This window comes from Centruroides vittatus, unplaced genomic scaffold (assembly GCF_030686945.1).
Source record: "Centruroides vittatus isolate TY-2023 unplaced genomic scaffold, ASM3068694v2 contig_876, whole genome shotgun sequence".
In the NCBI taxonomy this organism is placed as follows: Eukaryota; Metazoa; Arthropoda; class Arachnida; order Scorpiones; family Buthidae; genus Centruroides; species Centruroides vittatus.
In genome coordinates this window covers 449,504-471,857 of record NW_027122568.1, presented here as the reverse complement: position 1 = coordinate 471,857, position 22,354 = coordinate 449,504, and the positions used below count along the sequence as shown (strand labels likewise).

The window sequence follows — 22,354 nt, the reverse complement described above, 5'->3', positions numbered from 1 at the left end:
TTGTGCTTTTTTTAGGCTTCAAGCAGATAGCAGTATATTGAATCAGCGTTAAGCGGGATCTTACTGTATTTTACACTGCAAGCTCAAAAGCTATTACATATGAACTGAAGCAAAGTGTGAAAGGAATTGAGTTTCCAAAATCAGCCACTAAATCAGATATCATTAGTTCTATTTTGAAACACAGTAAATAAACTAGATTTAAGCATAAGTCTTGCTCAGCTCAGTTTTAAGGTATTAAAAACAATGAATGTGATCCTAGTTTAAATGCTAATCATGGGAAATGTAATGTATTATACTGTTTGCTTAACAGAGATTTTGGAGAATTTAAAAAGTTAGGAAATTTTTGTCCATTGTCCACAAAAAAATGTGTGTACTTAATCAAGGTAAAAATACATTCTGGGATGGGTTGTTTTGTCTGATGAGTACAAGTGCCTGCTAATCCTAGCTAACTAAAGCCAAGCCTGTTTTGTGCTGTTTTCACAGTTTGATACAACTATTTTATATTATTTATTATAAATTAAATATCAGTGTTTCATATTGTTCTGTACAAGAAAGATTTGTTTGTTTATAATTTAAAACTTCTCTTCATTATTATAGTTTCTACACTTGATAAAATCAATCAAAAGTCTTGAAAAATTTTATATATTCAGTTTTTTTTAATGTAAAAATCTTAAATAGTAACTTATGATCTGCTAAATTTTTAGGTTATAATAAGGCTAATATAGTAATTATATACAAAGTAGTTTGTCCATATATAGGCAATTAAGCTGTCCTTTCATGATAATTTTAATAATTATAATAAATTATCACAAGACAGCAGCCTACCTCTTTGACTGCCTACCTCTAGACAAATTACTTCATATCTGGTTATTAACTTAGCTTATTATAACCTGATAATTTGGCAGATAATCTGGCTTTAATTAATAAGTTGTTCATTAAGAAATGGTTATATTATTTAAATATGTTATTTTTTTAAGAGTTTATGCAATGTTATTAAAAATACATAATAAATTATTAGAAAATATGGAAACAGCCTTTCCTAGGGGTGGAATTAAATCACATAAGAAAGTGCACAAAGTAAAAGATGATGATTTATTTAAGGTATGTGAAATATTTTCATTTTATAGTATTATAGAAAAAGTATGTGTATAAATTTTGTTGAAATATAATATAATATTGATATTTTAGGTACAACAAGATAAGAAAGTTTTCAAAACGAAACGAAAACGTGATAAGAGACGGAAGAAACAAGTAGAAGAATCTACAGATGATTTAGTATTAGTCGAGCCATTAAGTTATAAAGTATGTCATTATAAAGTACTTATAAAGTTCTATAAAATACTTATAAAGTATGTCATTATTGTTAAAATTTAAATCTAATCATAAAAATTTAAATTATAGGCTCAGTATTAATAAAATTTATAAAAATCTAAAATATTAAAAATTATATTTGAAAATGTAAATTAATTTCAAACTGAATTTTAGCTAAATTTAACATCTTTATACTTTTAAAGAATTTTTCATTCTAAACAAGGTAAACTAAAATAATTACTAGCTAAATAATAGATTAATTATTTAGCTATTACATTTTATTTATAGCTAAATATAAAGCATTTTTATATTACATGAAATGTGCATAATTATTTAACCCTCTTAAATGTATATGAAAATTAGTCAGGACATATAAATATGTAAAAAAGAAAATTACAGTAGAGAGTTGTTAATTGGAACGCCGGTAATCGGAACGATTTTCAGTCGGACTGTGTCATGCTGAATCAAACGTTTTTGATACTAGATTTACTTCTAAAGTATAATTTTCATGTTTTTATATTCTTCAATATATTTATTTTGTTTGTACAAAATAAAGAAATAATTTTTAACGATACAATAGCCTCGATTATTATTATAAAAATTTTCGTTAGGCTTAAAATCGACGAAAATTCAACGCGAAGCGACACGCAACGGAGAAAAATTCAACACGAAGCGACATGCAATGGAGAAAAATTTGAACATCGGTTAATTTGAACATTTGACAGGTTAATGTATTTTTTTGTACATAATGGGTATTTTGTACATAATGGGTAATCGGAACAACCCCAGTCCCCAATTGATTCCGATTTTCGACTTGCTACTGTATTTCCTAATAAGCACTAAATTCAAAATACAATCTTTTTAATTTAATTTATCATGAAAAGTTTGTTAAATTTAACTGTTATTGAATTTATGTATGTTTTTTAACTAAATACTTTGAAGTTTTCTTCTTATCATCCATTATCTGGACATGATAAGAAAATTTCTTCTTGAAAATATTTAGTTTAAGAATTTACATGATGTTTGTAATGAAACTTAATACAATTTTAATGGTAAATGTTTTAATAATTCAACAAATAAACACTTAATAATAATTGCTTGGAGATATACTTTATATGAGGGTAATTTTTTCAACCTCCACTAATGCCTGAAAAAAAATTGGAAGCATGTGAGTCAGGGACAGGTTGCACACCTAGTGAGTAGTATATTCCCTCACCACTTAGTGTTGTGCCAAGCTATATTAGACATACTCCACAGTGAACATGTAAACATGGCACTGCCAATCTAGTCTCTCGCCAATTGTGAAGTATACAAGCAGTAATTTGATTTCTACAGATTGAAGGGCTGAATGGAGGTGAAATTTGTGGAAGGATGTGTAATGTGTATAGTGAGAACTTCATGAGCTACAAGTGTGTGCGTGAATGGTGCAGGAAATTCAAACAAGGATGTGACAACGTTCATGTTGAGGGCGGTCAAATGAAGTGTGTGATGACCAAGGATTTAGTGAACAAAGTGGATCAATTGATGTGAGGAAGGCATAGGTTCACAATTTCTGTGCTCAGTGAAAAGTTTCCTCAAATTTCAAGGTCCATGCTGTATACTGCTGATTGACAGTGTTAAAGGTTGGCTGAATGGCCCGGTGACAATGTTCTTCAACATGGGCATACAAAAGCTGGTGTCACAGTATGATGTCTGCTTGAATTGACAAGGCAATTACGTGGAAAAATAGGTCAAGACTATAACTACCTTCTACAAATAAAGTGATTTTGTTCTTCATTCTTGTTTTTCTATTCTGGGTCAGTGGAAGTTGAAAAAAATAACCCTCGTATATTCAAATATGTAGATATATTAGGCTTGAAGATGGATTAAAATTATCAAAAAATGTGTCTCAGTGTACTGTATGAAAACTTTATACAGTACACCGATACACATTTTTAGATAGAATATATTTAAAAGGAATTAAAAATTTTAAAAGAATAAAACAAAAGATTGATTTTACTAGATTTTTTTTTGACATTTTATTTTTTAATATCATTAAAATAAAATTATAAAATTGAATGTTTTGTTGATTTATTATTAATATAATAACCAAAGTTTGCTTGTTTGAGGCTTCATTTGTTACTTATTGCTATTGCTTAAAATCAAGCTTAAAACTTTAAAAAACAAGAAATATTTATTTTGTTTTTACCTCTTTATCTGCTTATATAGTTATTATTAATATTACTAGTAATATTTTTATATTATTTATTAATGTTATTAATTTTATTATTATAATCCAAAGTCATACTGTTGACCACATGGCACTACTTCATATTATTCAGCATTGCTATTTTTCATTTAGAATTTGCCTTATCTCATTCAAGAAACCAGAAGAATATTAAGATCTCTATTACTCAGAAAAGACAGCAAGGAAACTTTTTTCAGAGCTATAGAATTTTCAGTTATTGTTCTGATACAGAATGATACCAAAAATCGGGAAGCATCTGTACTGTCATTGTCTGCCATTGTGTTGTCCTGGTTGGTTTAACGTGGCAGATTATGTCTTAACTAGGGGAAAGGTGTGGGATAAATATATTTCATTCTTTTCCTCATGTTACGGTAACATATTAACAAGGGGACTTCAACTGATTGACTGGGACAAAAGGCTGGACCATTAACTACATAGTTCTGTCATGCCAGACAAGGGACAATTTTCTGTTTATCATAATTTGTGAAATAAAAATTAATATCCTAGACAAATACATTTTTTATTAAATATTGTATTAATTTCTAAAATAGTTGAAAGTGTATATTCCTCAAAAATGATTTATAGTTCAAGTTTGTTGTTTTTAATACAAAAAACTTGAACTACAAATCTAAATTTTAATCTAAACTTCTATAAATTTTGAAAATAATTTTATATTACTACTGCTGATTAGCTTATATTTGTATAACTTCACATAATGTTATTTTTATGTCATTAGTTGATTTGAACTGATATTTAAATTTTTATAAGATTCAATGTTTATTTTAAACTTTTTATATTTTAGACATTGTCTATAGAAATGGTAGTTCTTGGTTGTATTGAAACTATCAAAGAATATGAATTAAAAGTGATATTACCAGGAGGATCAACAGGAACTGTGTCAATTGTAAATATTAATAATCATTACAGTAATTTATTAAAAAGGTATACTGAAGATCCAAAGAATGTGGAAGATGTAAGTATAATGAAGTCATTTCTCTTTTTGTATATTGAAAAATTTGGTTAAATTCTACCTGGGTAGTCCCAATGGCCACGTTTCCGGTTGCCATTTTGTTTGCAACCTGTGCACGCACAAAAATTACTCATCTAAAATTACCAATACACACATATTTTAAAATTTTTTAAAACTAAAATATATTAAAAATGTAAATTTGCTACTCAATTTTTTCTGTACTTATTTCATTTTCCTGTTATTTTTTCCTACTTGACGACTTGATTCTATTTCTGTTTCAGAACCTTTCTTTCTCTAATTTGGCGATTTGACTACATTTTTAGTAGACATTTCCTTCTGTTCTTTTCAGGTATTCCTATCTTCCATTTGCTGGATTTGGGGACAGTAGGGGCCCACGTTCTAACCTAACCTAACCTAACCTATTCTAATAAATTACCAAATAAATTCATTTTCTGATTTTTTTTTGGGCAGACAAATCCTCCATAAAATGCATTAGCAAAATTTTCTAGTTTTTAAAGTACAAAATAAATAAAAGTACATTTGAATAACATGAACACCATCCAAAAAAAAAAAAAAACACAACCTGTACCTTACGTCTACACCATCACAGAACTCAAAAATTTGCATAATTCCTTTTACTTTCTGAAGGGGAAATTTTGAAGCAAATTTGCATAAGAAAATGTCAATGTGATCAGCACCACCTACATCGGATTTCTAATTGTGCCTGCCGTCGAGATTCTGGAAGCATGGCCATTTTGGACTATCTAGGTAGAATTTAACCAAAATTTTTAATAATATAATAACTTTTCAAAATGTAGTTATCTATTAAATAATTTAATTTAAAAATGTGATTAATGTGACTTTGGTTAAACATATTTCCATACATAAATATATAGTTCCTAATAAAATCTTATAGATCTGTGTCTGTATGACTATTTGAATCTGTTAATTAACCATTTCATAATTGTTTTTTTTTTGGTATAACCATTTAACAAATACATTTTAATTAGACGCTCTACTTCTATTTGTTGATCTTTTCTCTCTCTCTCTCTCTCTCTCTCTCTCTGTTGTTCTGTCTTTTATTTTATTCATGTACATATGAAATGTGTTTTTTTTAATTGCCTGGGTGAAGCACAGGCTACTGGGGTATCATTTTCACTTTCTTGTTTGAGTTTTTAAAAATAATTTTCACATTAGATTTTTGTGATTTTGGTGTCAAAATGCTCTGTATAACCTTTTCTTTGTGGGAAATACTTTTTGTAAAATATAATCCACTCTGAGAAAAGATATATTCAAAAAATGAGAATCAACTCTCTCCACTTTGATACTTAATAAGAAAAAAGCATTTTGACATTTTTAGGTGCTGTTTTCTGGAATATAAAGGCACACAGTTGCTTGATATTTTTCCAGAGTTTGGTGAATTTTGGTTGAATTACAGAAAAGTTATATGAATTCTAAGAAAAAAGGAATGTCCCTCATTTCCACTAGATGGTGCCATGTTACCTAGCTCTGATAACGGAAATACATAATTTAAATGCTTAATTGGGACAATTTTTCGCTTAAATGGGACAGTAGCAGAAAAGGAATTTAGCAATTTTTGATATATTTTAGGGATCTTCTGAAAATATGTCAACTTTATGTATACTAATTCAGTGATCTCCAAACTTTTTTGATCACGTACCCCTAAGATGAAATTAATTATGAGTTGTATTTCCTATAATATAATATAATATATTATATTAGGGAAACTTGGCATACCCCAAGTATTACTTTGCATACCTCACGTGGAGACCACAGCACTAATGTCGTGTAGGCCTAATGGTTGGCGGAGACAAAGCAATTTTGTCTTTTGCTCAAGTGATTTGATTTTTCCGCAGAGGGTCAGCATAGTGGGACATAGTGGTATCACACCGGGATCACGTCTGAGGCAGACATAAATATGAGTTACTGACCCTCCTCCAGATTAAACTGGCTCAACTCCTCCTCCTTGTTCCATTGAAAATTTTTAACTTTTATGTAACTATTTCAAATACATGTTTTTAGTTGTGTCAAGCAATTCACTGATGTTATGTTTCACTTGCAGTTTCCTCAGTGGAGACTGGACAAAATTTCAATCGCAGCTGCTTTTAACAAGCAACTCCAATTTATCTAAGACTGTTCTTGCTTAACTGCCAATTGATTTTATTTTATTATTTTTTCATTTCTTATTTTTTTGTTTAATTTAATTTCTTTATTAAATTTCTCTTTTTTATATGTACTTTCTATCATATTTTTTTCTTTTCTCAACAATAAATCACTTATAATCTTTCATTTGTGACATATCAGTGCTTGAACTACTCACCCAGGCTAACTACATTGATAAACATCATCTCGAGTTTCTTGATGTTACATCATATCTAGTATCAGTTGGTATTTCTGAGCTTTGATGTACAGTAAAACCTTGCTTAACACTAATTCAATATAACGCGGTCTGCTTGATGCCTAAAATTTGAATCGGTGTAAAGCATTTTATGCTGATTCAAATTAATGCGGTATTTCATTGATTTGTATATAATACAATTATTTCCAAACACGAACCAATCAGCAAAAGGTGGCAATTTGTCATAGCACTGTACTTCCCTTAAATCAATGTTTGTTTTGTGCAATTTTGGAAAAAATATAACCTCATGGATGCCATAAGAAATATTAACTTTGCTTGGCAAGAATTAACTGATAAATGCATGAATGAAGTGTGGAAGAAGTTATGGCTGAAGGTATCCAAGAATTCTCATTAAGAAGAGCCTATCGCTGCATCTTAGGTTGACAAAATTGTCAACTTAATTGATACAGGACATGTAGACAAGCAGGATATTGGCGAGTTATTGCAGGTTTCTGGTAAGAGCCTTACCAACGATGACCTTCAAGAACTGGCAGAACAAGGAATTCGTGTAAAACTGGAATATAGAGATTCTGAAGACGAAGAACCCAAAAAATTTCTCTACAGATTTCCTTACTAAAAGTTTGGTAATGATGACCAAAATTGTTTATCAAATTGTAGCAAATGATCCAGATTTTGATAGGATACCAAAGCAAAACGAGTGTTTTGGATGCAATTTCCTGCTACCGACATTTGCTTAAAGAAAGAAAAAGAAAGTGTCCAATGAAACTACACGACTTCATCGCAAAAAACAAGAATTTCAGAAGAGCCAGGACCTTCATCACAAAAAATTAACTTTACATTTCTGTGTGCATATGTTTGTGTTATTTAACATATATTATTATGCAAAAGTTTATATAAAAATAACTTAAAATTATAGTAAAATTTGCTTATTTTTTGGTTGCGTGTTCTCATATCCCTATTTACTCTATGTTAAAATGGTCTTGTTTAACACTGTTTCGCTTAGCGCTTTGTCGTCTAGGAATGCGTCCCCCGCATTAAGCGGGGTCTTACTGTATAACTATCTACTTGACATTGTTTAACAAATTTCCTAATATTAATTCGTTTTTCGCTTCTAATCAATCTAATAAATTTTATATCCAAATATGATAACTATGATTCTTCTTCCAAATCAACTTTAACTTCTTTTTCAAATTTATTAACTTTATCAAGTATCTCCTGTGTAGTTATTTTTCCACTATCATACAAAATTAAACAATCATCAACATATCTGTATAAGGTATACTGGCATAATGAAGTGATGCTTAATCAACACTGGGCAAGTTTTCCATCTTTATTTAGTTAGTACGCTATTTTACATATGCGTTTTGGGCTTTCACCCCTTTTCAGCTAACTCAGTTTAAACCACACACCTGCGAACAACACTTAACGGATTGGCAGGTGACAAAAAAGTGCATGACAATTATTGTGGTATCTATAAATACAGTTCTCTGGTACTATCGAAATCGTGTTGTTATTTGTATTTGGTATACTGGCACAATGAAGTGACGCTTAATCAACACTGGGCAAGTTTTCCATCTTTATTTAGTTAGTACGCTATTTTACATATGCATTTCAGGCTTTCGCCCCTCTTCAGCTATAAATTTTCTATATTATTACCAAAAAACGAGAATGGATTCTACTAGATATGAAGCAAACAATAATAACTGAAGATAAGACATTAAGCATTTCCTGTGCAGTCAAGCACTTCATTGCATTTTATGTGTGATTTATTTTCAGCTGTAAATTTTACGGTTCATGTGATAATATAGTATTGTAGTACAAAATTTTCAGCAAAAGTAAGCCAATGAGTTGCCTACAATTAACATGACACATCATCTTCAGAATAACCATATCTTTTATGAAGACATTGCATAATTTTTTACACAATATTATTATTTAATGATATTCTACTGTGAGATAAGCTGCGGGTAGGGGGAGTCCCTAACCCTTGAGCAGCATTGGGTTGATGAAACCTGCTCTCTTTGTCACTGGATGGCTCTTCGATAATAGGTTGGTAGGATTACAAGATCCTTCCAACATCAGGAATCTGACACCAATTAGGATAGATAAAGGTTGCATCCTCACTCACAATTAGTCCAATCTCTTCAATTTACTGAGTTCAAAGTTTCAAAGAGGGCTATTAGTCGAGTGGGGAGTGCGGTAGGTAAATCAATAAGGTCTGAGAGAGACAGGTAGTGCCAGATTAGGAAACAAATACAACAAGAGTTTATTATAACTAAATTCTAGAATATACAAAAGAACTACATAACACATGACCATATATGGGGAGTACTCTATAAAGTGGTGCAACTACGCGGTGTATGTCGCTTACACTAGATTTACAAATACTGTCTTCTATGAGACTGAGACAGTCTATGAGACAGAGTTTACATAAGGCTAACAAAATACCTCTGAGAAAGAGATGTCATCCTCGATTTCTTCTGGAAGAATATATGAGGTCCTAAGGTGAGCCATGGTCTATGACAGAAATGAGCAGGGCAGGAGACTTTTTCTATAGGGATGTTCACTCTGAAATATGGCAAGGCTGGAGATGTCTGTCTTGTATGGTCCACTGGTCCGCCTGGAGATGTCTACTCTGGATGTCACTGGGATGTCCGCCTTGACTCAAGTGCCAGCCTTCTTTTTATCCGATCTAGCCTGGGAAAGCCCATCAGGTGATTGATTGTTGTTGGAGATGAAGGTCAATTTTGCAGGTGTTGGGTCATAGGTGAGTCATTGATGATATTAAATTGTCGTTCCCATGGAGCTGACAATACCATATTTGGTTCAAGACCTGTAAGATTCCTTCTGTTTACTTATTCCACGGTCAACTTTTCCCTCTTATAACAATAGGTTGTTATCGTTTAGCACTCGATTGTTATAATTCTCTAACAGTTGTTGATGAGAAGGGTGATATTCAATTCATTTTCTGTAGGATGTTTTCTTAATGATCACAGTGGAGAATTAGGCTAAAAATTTCATAATTTAATGCAACCTTCACTCTTATATCTCACACTACTGTAATAAAAAGTACAAAATAATTATTAAAAAATTATTTTGTATTTTTTGTTTATATAAAATAACTTTATGATATCATTGATCAAGTTGGTTAGTTGTGAGCCTGCTGTAGTAATTTTCTGTATGGAATTGTTAATTAAATATTAGATTTGATAATATGATGTTTTTATTTTGGTATGAAAATCTATTATTCGATAGCATGATAAATAAGTCATGTCTGCAGAGTTTTTCTAACTGATTTAATATTGTTATTTAGATTATATTTAAAGGCTTAAATGAATTTGATTAAGTTTTTATGCCATGTCGAAGAATTGATTTATATCAAACATTGCAAAACCTGATATGTATATAGAAATGTAACCAAATGATCGCCTCAATAATCGGACTATAACTCCGCTAATTTAATGAGTATTTCTAGTAGTAAATTACTTAGTATTAATCATTAAATTAGCAAAGTTGTAGTCTGATTATTTAAGCAATCGTTTTGTTATGAATTGATTTATGAAAGATATTTTTATAATTGAGTTATAAAATAAAAATAAAACTTAAATTGCTTGTTAAGGCAGCTTAAAATAAAAATTTGTAAGGAATTTTTTCAGTCTGGGCAGCATGTGGTACCCACTTTCATTCATTTCTCAGATATACACCAACCAAAGCCGAATATAATCGGGTGAGAAATGGTTATAATACTAATAATTTAATAGACAATTTGGCATTAGAGGTAGACGTTAGGTGCCATCTCTTAATAAATTTAATAATTACAATTAATTAAATTATTATTTAAATTATTTAATTAATTGTAATTATTAAATTTATTAAGAGATGGCACCTAACGTCTACCTCTAATGCCAAATTGTCTATTAAATTATTAGTATTATAGCCATTTCTCGCCCGATTATATTCGGCTTTGGTTGGTGTATAGCTTTACATGTATCGGGTGTAGTAAAGATGTTTGATTATTTCTCAGATAATTAAGCTATTCATATTGAATTTAAATTAGATCAAAATAAATTTTTTGAACATTATTACTCTTTACAGGCTGTTATTACTTTATCTGGAATGTTTGTTGTTGGACAAGTTGTTTTATGTAAAGTCATTTCAACTAAATATGATGCTGAGAAGATGAAAGCAGAGATAAATCTCTCCCTTGATCCAAAAGATGTTAATGGGAGTTTAACTCATTCATGTCTATATAATGGAATGGTAAATATAAATTATATAATTGCAATGGTTTATTATCAGTATGTATAAACATTAATTATAAAATAATTTTAATTGTTTTTATAATATAATTTTTTGTAGATATTACAAGCAGCTGTTGCTAGCATAGAAGATCATGGTTATGTTATTGATGTTGGAATAGAAGGTGTAACATCATTTTTAAAATATTCCAATGTTCCAAAAAATCAAGATAATCAATTAGTTATTGGCCAGCTGATAACTTGTTGCATTGATATACCTAAACTTTCAAAAGGAGAATGTATTGAAGACAGAACAATTATCTTATCACTTAAAAATTCTCTTGTTGATCATTCAAAGGTATGTCTTAAAATATTTCAAATTTTTTAAATCATTGTTTCTCTTCAGTTTGTTTTTTGAATTACATAAGAGTAATTGATAAAAGTAAAATGAACATATTTCAAATTTTCTAATTAATTAAAACTGTTTAAAATGTTATCTTTGTTGTAGAAAATTAGTTATTTTGAGACTTATCAATTATACACAATTTAGAATAAGAATGCCAACTTTTTACATCTCTGTGCCACTTTGAAAATTATTTTAAGCATGAGTTTTGTAAATGCAGAATAGACATAAAAATATTATTAAACCAAAATATTTTAAACTATCAATTAGATATAATTTTTATACTTTTACATTTGTAAAAATATATGACCATAGTGTACCTACCCACTTCTAACATAGAAATATTTTTGTTATTATTTTACTTGAAAATTTATTTTTATACTAATTTATTGCAGCCCATATTGCATATAGTGTCATTTTATTTCTAGTTTAGGAGTGCTCTTGAGAATATATCAGCAGAGTTCTGAAAATGTTTAAATTATTAAAATTTCAAAATTTCTTGAATGACTGTATATTATTATTAATTCTAATTCTGTATGATATATAGAATAATTGTAAAAGCACTTTGTGGTGCTCCCACAGTTATTGTTTGTCTTTATCATCAAATGATCTTGGCCTGAGTGGTGGCCACTTTATGCACCTCACTTTGATTTCCAAAGCACCTTGGTGAAAGGTGTCAGATTTTGTGGATCCAAATGTAGAGTGATTAAGCTTGCCAGTTGCTGAAAGAAATGAACATTTATTGTGATTTGTACGTACACACTGCAGCTAGTATAAAACTACAGCTAGTATAAAACTAGTCTGATTGTAGAGAGAGAGTTACAATTATTCCTTACAATTATTGTATACTTTTGATAGTTTGATGGGTGTCCATATCCGGCAATAGTTTTGACATCTTCAGATCAGTACTGTTGGACAATCTTCTTTAGCTCATTATCCCAGGACACACGCCAGGCATTTACTTTTTCAGAACTTTCCATTAGACTTCCTGTCAGAATGACTGTCCATCCATTTTTTTTTTTATTGGTGTACCCAATTAGCTGCTGACCAGTCAATTTCCATCCAATCCCAAATGACTTCTGGGATGATAAATAATTGGTCTTTACATGGGAATATATAACATACGTGGATGTTTACTAGGTAACTTGACAGTAATGTAATATCCTTTTGTTGTAATATTAAACTCTTTTCATGATAGATGTAATCTCACAACTTTGACACAAATAATTGAATGAATTTATTCTTATTTTCTCTTTAAATAAAATTAATCCTATTAAAATATTTTAATATTAATAGTAATGAAATGAAACTGAATTATTTTTTTTAATTTTATATATATCATTTAATAATTTATGTAAGAAACATTTTTATGAAATATATAATTTGCAATAGTAATACATTTATTGATACTATTAATGTTACATAATTTTTCTTTCTGGATTTTGAGATCATCAAAAACTCTGTTAATATACCAACAGGCAAAGCAGGTAAAGGACTGATTACTAAATGATGGAATCAATTAGAAACCAGTAAAGTTGAAAAAAGAAATGAGTCTTGAATTAGAATATTTTTAAGGAACATATTTCCTATAAAGCAAATTTAATAAATGAATTAGGTTACGTTTGTATAGATAATTAATCTATGAAATTTAATCTAATTTAAATGAATTTGCCTAATTCTTGTATTGGTTATGATGGTGATACTTTTGTGATTCAAAAGAAGAAAGAAAAGACATGACAATAAATAAAATATACATTTCAAACATAAATATTGTAATATTATAAATTAGATATATTAAAGCTGTATAGACAAATTTTTATTATTTTTTGTGAAGATGAATACTAAAATTTTATTTATATTTTTGTTTTATTTATTAAATGTTTATAAGAATTAAATTTGGGAATTTTAAATATAAAAATATATATGAAAAATGATTAATAATAATTGTAAAGATGATATTTATTTTCTTTTAAAATTTATTTAAAAGTTAGGTTATTTTATATTAAAACTGATGATAATTTATATTTTTTTAAATTCTTATTTTTTGAAGGTACCTGAGAATGTTAATTTGACATTGCATTCACTTCGGCCTGGAATGTGTTTATCAGCAATAGTAACAGATGTAATAAGCTTTTATTATTATTAGAATTTTAATTTACCATTTTTTTTATTCTTTTAAAATTATTTTTGTTATTTTTGATTTGTTCTTTTGTTACAAAATATAATTGCCTAATAAAATTTTTTGTTTGGTAATTTAAATCAATAACATATTTTTAATTCATTTAGTTAAATATAAATATTTACAATTTAAATATAGTAAATGGCACAAGTAGATTATAAAAATATTTTAATCATGACTTTTTATAAATTAATTAGATTCAAGATAATGGTTTGATTGTCAACTGCTTAGATTATAAAGGTTGTGTCTATAAAGATCATTTGAAAACTATTTGGTGTAAACCTTCTTCTTATGAAATTGGACAGCAGGTATGATATATATTATCTAAATCTTTTTAAAATGATGATTATATTATTTATTTGATACAAAATTATCAAATACACATATTTATATGAGAGTAATTATGCTAAAAATATTTTTATTAGATATATTTAATGATTTAAACTTTTTATAAACTGATAGGTTGATGGGACTGTGTTATACTTACATCCAGTTTCTAAACATATATATTTTAGTCTACATTTTAATATAACTCCTCAAAAAGTTAAAAAAATGTTTGGTGATTATAAGATTGGAAGTATAACTGAAGCTAAAGTGATAGAAATTGATAAGTTAATTGGAGTTTATTTTTCAATAGATGATAAAATCAAAGCTCTTTGCACAGTAAGTATATATTGCAAATTTATACTATGCTTTTTATTAATTAATATAATGTTTATTGTATTATGATTAAAGTTAGTTTTATTAACTTTTATTTTTGTAAACAAGTTGTATTAAAACAAATTACTTTTACATTAGAAAAAAAATCTGTCTGATGATGATATAGAAAATATTGGTGACGAATTTCTTGTTGGTATGACTCATAAGTAAGTTATAATTTTGATATTTGAAACTTATTACATTATTCATTTTTTACATATTAAATTTTGATATTTTCATGATAGTTAATGTTTGATAATTATTAACTGAAGCATTTTTGTTAACAATAATTATGTAATAATTATTAAACTTATATTACTAGTATAATAAAATACAGAATTTTAATGTACAAATAGATTATAACATACAGAAACTATTTATGAATTATATTGTTTAAATCAGGGATGGGCAACCTTTTTCTACGTAAGGGCCGCATTTCAAAACTTTTGAATTGACGCGGGCCTCACACAAGAGAAAAGAGGGGAAACTGTCGGTAAATCACAATTCTTTATTCATATATAATTATAAATTAGCGGTTAATGTTACCTTAGGTTCCGAGATGGCGGCGGTGGGAATTTTTCCCTATCTTGGCGACTGCGGCGGGGAAAAATTTTTTCCCTAGAGTCGTGACGTCGACGCCGTTGAGAATTTTTCCCCGTTCGGTTTCAACCCTGAGATCGACGTTGCCGAGTATCCTGTAACCTCGAAACGGCGACGGTCGTGTGTAAATTTGCGACGGTAGAGGGAGCCTTTTCGTGACGTCGTGCGAGAGTAATATCGGCGGGAAATTCGTAGTTGTGTTACGAACGAATATGCAAATGCTCGATCTGTGACGTGATTTCTGTTCATTTCAATGCAATTTTATGCAAATCGACTAGTTTCCAGTTGGAATCGTTTACTGCAGTGTTGCGACGAATTGCGTATTGGAATATTTGCTGTTTATTTTTCTGGTTACGATATTTCATTTTTTTTCCTCACCACCTCCCCGCGTTTAGTTTATTGCCAATTATTCGATAATGAGTAGTTTTGCCGATTTGAGTTTCAACGACGAATTTCGGTCGAGTTGCACCACACGTGATTTCTACAAGTTAATGGAAGACGACTTCTTGGAGCTAGGTTTGCCTCCCCGTATCGATAACGCATTGAGATTTCCGAAATTTGCTGTAAAATTAGGCATACAGCCGACCGAGTCCGTTTGCATTCCGTGCGATTCTAAATGCAAATTATATCATCGGAGTAATAGAGAAAGCTGTTTCTTGCGAAGTAGTAAGTGCGGAACGAAGACTTCTGCCTTTGAAGGAACATTTAAAAGTAATTTTGGCCACATTTCTTGGGGTTGCATTCTGTCGTTTATATGGCCAAGTAGTAATAAATCGAACAGAGGGAAACGCCAATCGACCAATAAAAGAGCAGCCGAATCGAAAAGAACAGGGAAGAAAAGAGCCGTACCAAGAGAAAAGGAAAGTATCCAAGCTGGCAAAACCGAAGAAAGAATGGATCGGAAAGGGAAAAAAAAGTAGGAAGAAGTAGGCAACCACCATCGAAAAGTGAGTAAAAATATTTTTTATTTTTTTTTTTTTTGTTATTTCGGTTAACGTCCGCGGAGTCTGCAGAGAAATTCAAGATGGCGGCCGGAAACGCGGCCATCTTGAATCGAGGGAAAAATTTTTTCCCCGTCGCAGTCGCCAACGTAGGGAAAAATTTCCCCCGTTGCCATCTCGGAACCTAGGGTAACATTAACCAAATTAGCATATGTATACTTAATATAGCTTCTGGCACTGATTTAAACGTAATATATCGGAAATATTTAGCCAAATATCAGTCACCGCTAGTTTTAAAATAGTTCCATGTGTCTGTTAGCCAGTTTCTTGTTTTAATTTTTACTAAATTCATTGTGAAAAAACTTTTCACAAATATAAGTTGTAGAAAACGTTTGAATTTTTGTCGAATATCTCATTAAGCTGGGAAATTGATATATTTATTCACATTTTATGCCATGCGGGCCGCAAAAAATATTATTGCGGGCCGCATGCGGCCCGAGGGCCGCGGGTTGCCCATCCCTGGTTTAAATGAATGCTGGCTAAAACTGTTTTCATTTTTCATAATTGTCATTTTTCAAAGTTATTCTTTTTCAAGTTCAATAACGGATGGTTGGTCAGATTTTATAGACCGTGTCACTGCAGTTAGTGGAATAGTTTCATCTTTCAATTCTCCATCTAATGTTCAACCATCTGTTATTGAACTTGAAAAAGAATTTCTATCATAGTGACCACAAGACTAGGCTCTTCAACTTAAATTTATTAAAATAAATCCAATTTATTGGCAAATCACTATTATTATTTGACTAATGCAAACGTACAGTCGGATTATGCTCATCAGAATTACATTCCTTCACAGTTAATTCATAAAAGGGAACAAAAATTACCTACATTCCTTATTTTAAGGAATAATGCATTATTTCTTCCCTTGTGGTAACTAATACTTAAAAATTTATGAAGGCTGTATTGTTTTTAGTTTTGAGTGATTTTGCTAGCAAATATTAATTATACAATTTAACATTCCATAACATTCCTGTTGGAATGATTACCAACTTTCCTTTTCTTCCCAAAGAGCTTTCCAAAAAGTTCATGTGATTTGAGTGAGATATTCAATGGAAAAAATTAACATTTAAAATATTAAGAACATGAATATCTGAAAATTTCAAACTAGCAGCATTGAGATTGATAATGGCAGAGAATGAATTAGATTCTGTGATGGTCTCTCTATACTTTTTAGCTTATAGTAAAAAAAATCAAAAATTGTAACTCGAAATGATATAAATCATGAATTGTATAGAATTTGAAAATAAGATTAGATTGCATGATTGCTACTCTGAACCTATTATATATATTCAAAGTGTCTTGAAAATTTGGGACAAACTTACACTATGGATTTGAAGATCAAATAAATATATTTTATTAAAACATTTCTCATCTCTCATATAAATACATAGGGCTGAAGCACTTTGATTAAAGACTTATTAATATCATAAAATGTGTACATTAATAAAATTTTAAATTTATTTTTCATGTCACTTTTCAAATTAGTTATATTTGTAATATATGCTCATATGTTACAAAGGATGTTTTTGACAACAATCGCTTGTTATTAATATTAAAAAATACACTAGCAACACAAGTCAAACCAAGCATTATATTCCACATTTAGTTATCAATCATAAATATTTTAATAACATCAATTTAAAGTCATTTCAACCTATACTGCAACTGGTAACTTTCTTCATACACATGGTTCTATAACATACAATACCATTAATTTATGTTACTTATGTATTCAATGAATTTGTTACATTAAAAATTTGTGGGCATATTTATATAGTCTATAAATTATGTCTATCTTGGCTGTATGGAATATTTCATACATTGCTCTTTCAGTAGTGCACCTTGTTAACATATGCAAGTCAAGATTGTGTGCCAGTTCCTTTGCATCTTTACAGCCACAAAACATGTGAAATTTTGAAATTATTTTTTGGCATCTTGGGCAGATACTCTTAGAAAACTCAATGAAATTATTATTAATTAATATTAATTCTTTGTTTATTCTAAGTTGTATGAAAAATCTTTTAACATTAAAAGCCAGGTTAGTTAACATGTAGTTATTAATAAATGGATACTCAAGAATTATGTTATACCAATCAGTTTTCTCTCTTGTGAATATGTCTTCTATGTCCTGTGATAAAGAGATTTCGAGCACATTTTGTATCAACATTTGGAAATGTTGTTCACTTATTTCAGGTAAATCTAGGAATATTTTAATAGAATATCCAAAGCGCTTTAAAATTTGTGCAATTTGTGACACCCAGTTTTTACTTTGTACTTTAATCAAAGATTTTCGATACAATTGGTATAATGGTATAATAAAATGTGTACATTAATAAAATTTTAAATTTATTTTTCATGTTACTTTTCAAATTAGTTATATTTGTAATATATGCTCATATTTGTAATATGATTCATATATGCTTTTTGTCAGCAAAAATCTTGTTTGAATACCTAGTTATTCACACGATATATCAAAATTTTGTTTGTTAAAAACATGATGGCAATCAAACAGTTGTTAAGTACAACATTGTGTGCGTTTTTTGTTTTATATATTAAAATAGTATATAAATATAGTATCATATTATTAATTATCAGGATATTTCGAGCCCTATAAGATTTTGTTATCCATTTGATTTTCTGAGTCCATTGTGTGGGTTTGTTCTTTTTGAGACACTCGATATATAATAACTGGAATATGCCAACAACATAAAATTTTGTAATCTGCATTTTTTTCAAATTTTATGATTAAAAAATAATGATACTCTTTTTATATTTTGTTCTTTGATGTTAATATACAAAAGAAAAATGTGAATCTCTGCAGCTTAATACAAAATGATGATGCTATGCATAACAGAATCATGGATAATTTTCTTCAGTAGTACTGAAATTTATTTCAATTGATCAGCTTTATTGTGTCTAAAGTTAATTTCATATCTTTGTTTTCTAGTTACTGTGATTTTGACTTATGTCAGTAAATTTTGACAGCCAGCAGGGTTTATGTGTTTTGTCCTATTTATGTACTACATTCTAAACTTTGTAGTAAAATAATAATAATAATACAGTTGTAATTGATGGAACTGTTTGTCACAGATATGTCCAAGCTTGTACATAAATCTGATATATTTACCTGAAATAAATATTTGCAAATTCACAAATTTTTCAAAGTTATAAATTTGCTATTTTAATGATAATATATAAGACATTCTGAAGGCAGTATTTTTCGGGACAGAGGTGAATTTAACTGAATTTATACTTTATTAAATGAAAATAAATTCATTTTACAACATTTACCTTAATTTCTAGACTGCTGATATTTTAATACAAAAAAATCTTGAACATTAAAATTTAGAACTTGATCCACTTTAGCTCTGAAAGCCTCATATATACAGTATACACATGTTATGGACAAAGTGATTAATACAGGCAAAGTGATGATAATACGTTGAGGAGTGATCATCCGACATATGCTATCCAATCAGCACTCGCATCTGAGTTGCGCATACATATTGCGTTTAGTACCGAATTTGGTGGCGGTTGCGACTGTTTGTGCTCTCGATGGATTCCTCCTGGAGAGGAGCTGCTGGCAGGCTGCCAATTGTTTAACGTCACTAGTTATTTATTCACAGTAGTTCTTGAACACATGTATCAATAACTAGTATGTATCAATATCTATTGACGTTAAACAATTGGCGGTTTCCCTCTGGGAGGAATCCATTGGGAGCACAAACAGTTGCAACCACTGCCATGATGGTACACACAGATAAAATTTTACCATGTAATTAATATAGTTAATAGTACATTAGTTTTAAAAGATTACATGTTCTTTTTAAAATACTTTGAAATAATTCACAAAAAATAAATATTTTTAAATGAAATAAGTGGAGTTTTTTTAATCAAATTAAAATGTTGCACAATTTAAAATTCGGTACTAAACACGATAAGCCTTTAACGCGATACAATTGGCAACTCAGAGTGCCGATTGGCTAGCATATGTTGGATGATCACTCCTCAACATGTTATTATCACATTGCCCGACTAGGTGATAGCAGTATTCATAATGACTGGTTAATTTGATAAATTAATCAATATTTATCACACTGCATGCCCGTTTTGGTCCTTATTCATAATGACTGATTAATCACTTTGTCCATATCACACACACACACCACGTGTGTGTGTGTGTGTGTGTGTGTGTGTGTGTGTGCTTAGCAAATGTGTGTACATATAAATAGTAAATCACTATTAAATGATAATATATTGAATATTCATAACTATAGCAAATCAATGGATAAGATCATGTAAGAATTTATACTGTATATAAAAGAATTTTGATTCTTTCAGATGACACTGTTCAATCGTAAGAAACCTGTTAGCCAAAATGAAAAAAATTTTTATTTTTTTTTTTTTTTTTTTTAGTGGCATGGATAACCATGTAATCTGTTAATCTAAATATTTTTCCTATAATGCTTATTTTATGAAGTATTTTAAAATTAATCTTTTAAAAATCTACAATTAAACATGAATTAAAAATAATTAAAACATGCTAGGATGAAATTAATACATTACAAAATTTAATGCTTAGAAGTATCACAAAAGTGTCTTTTTTTTTAAACTTTTAACAACCTTTACACACTTTAGGAACAAATAGTCCCTACGGTAGAGTCAACTTTCCTTTATGGGCTACTTTTCCTGCCTCAATATGTAAAAACAGTTCTCAGGTTTTCAGCATAATCATAAAATTAATTTATAATTAAACATTAATTAAAATTAATTATAAAGGAATGAAGGTCCACTCTGCCATAAGGACTATTTGTTCCCAAAGTGTGTAAAGGACATAAGGAATTAAAACATTTTGTGGTACTTCTACGCATTAAATTTTGTAATGTTATAAAACTCTATTAAGCTTCTTGAAATCAATTATTAAACAGAGAAAATAAAACATACAAATGCCTAAGATATGAAAAATCCATAGGCAGTTTTTGTTGGAACATGAGTAGATATTTTAAAATAAATTAATTTATACAAACATACATCAAATGAAACCTGATATCATAAGCAAATACACCAATAACTGTCGTAAATGATCAGGCTAAATTTTGGATAAATGATTATAGATTAGAAATAAATTTGGCGCTAGAGTTAGGCATTAGGTGCTATATCTTATTAAAATTAATATTAAATTAAATTAATTATTATTAAAATTAGTTAAATATTATAATTATTAATTTTAATAAGAGATGGCACCAAATGCCTAACTCTAGTGCCAAATTTATTTCTAAATTAATTTAAAAGAGTTATAGTAGCTTTTGTTATCAGTTCATATCTGATGTACAGAAATGTTCAAACTACTGTTTATATGTATCCCTGAGCATGCATGAGCATTTAAATTTTGAATTTAGTTATTAATGTATTTTTATTTTTATTTTTTATCGTTATTTGATTTGTATCTAGTAAAATTTGTTGACATCTTTGTGGGTTACTTCATCCACTTTTATCTAGAGTTGTCATAATGGTTGACAATACACAATTCAGACTTCTTATATAGTATCTTTTAGTTAAAATTGAAATGTATCTCAAACTTTTAGTCTAGCTTTAGAGGCAAAACAATTTTAAAAATCAACTAAAGAGGACTAAACGTTGAAAATGTATTTTAATTTTAAATAAAAGATACTATAAGAAGTCTGAATCATCTGTTACGTTGACCATTATGACAAATCTGGGTAAAAATGAATTAAGTAACCCATAAAGATTAATTTCGTTATGTAAATTAATTTTTTGAGTATCTGATGATGGAATGAATGAGTTCAAAAAGTTTATCCTGAATAAACTACCTTTCTCTTTAAAAATAATAATCCATGACATTAAAATCACAATTGTAGACTATCCAAAATGTTGTTCTCACTTGTCCTTTTTCACACTAAAAATGACAAGTGAAGATGCCATTTTGGATAATCTACATTTGTGATTTTAATGTTTTTCTCTTATTTACACTTTCAAGTGCTTGGGTTCTATCATTTACGTAAGGAGTTGACCTTATCATTGAAGATTCTTTTGTTATTTTTAGTTTTACAATTGTTTAAATCAAAATACATTGTTATTGAAACTTTAGTTTTATCTAAGGTTATGTAATACTGCATGTGAGAATGTTAAAAGTGATTTTTTTATGATTATTTATTAACGTTTCAATAAGCATTTATTTCTGAACTTAGTCATTTGTAAATGACTAAGTTATATTGTAAATTTATAATGCATTCATAAATACATTATTATTATATATATATAATTTTAAATAAATGAATTAAAAGAAGAAAACTTTTTAATTTGCTGGCTAATGAAAACAGATAAT

At 29.0% G+C, this 22,354-nt stretch overlaps 1 protein-coding gene across 1 annotated transcript in view; it reads left to right on the top strand.

The window, feature by feature from the left end:
• The first annotated feature begins 997 nt into the window (after nt 1-997).
• Rrp5 (Ribosomal RNA Processing 5) overlaps nt 998-22,354 on the top strand; it is an 88,852-nt gene continuing 67,495 nt past the window's right edge. Inside the window, exons 1-9 of the mRNA XM_067279729.1 lie at nt 998-1,101; nt 1,189-1,302; nt 4,341-4,511; nt 10,984-11,148; nt 11,248-11,484; nt 13,580-13,651; nt 13,906-14,016; nt 14,171-14,371; nt 14,507-14,574. Of these exons, the coding sequence (XP_067135830.1) occupies nt 1,024-1,101; nt 1,189-1,302; nt 4,341-4,511; nt 10,984-11,148; nt 11,248-11,484; nt 13,580-13,651; nt 13,906-14,016; nt 14,171-14,371; nt 14,507-14,574 (1,217 nt within the window). The 5' untranslated portion in view covers nt 998-1,023. The remainder of the gene's footprint in view (nt 1,102-1,188; nt 1,303-4,340; nt 4,512-10,983; nt 11,149-11,247; nt 11,485-13,579; nt 13,652-13,905; nt 14,017-14,170; nt 14,372-14,506; nt 14,575-22,354) is intronic.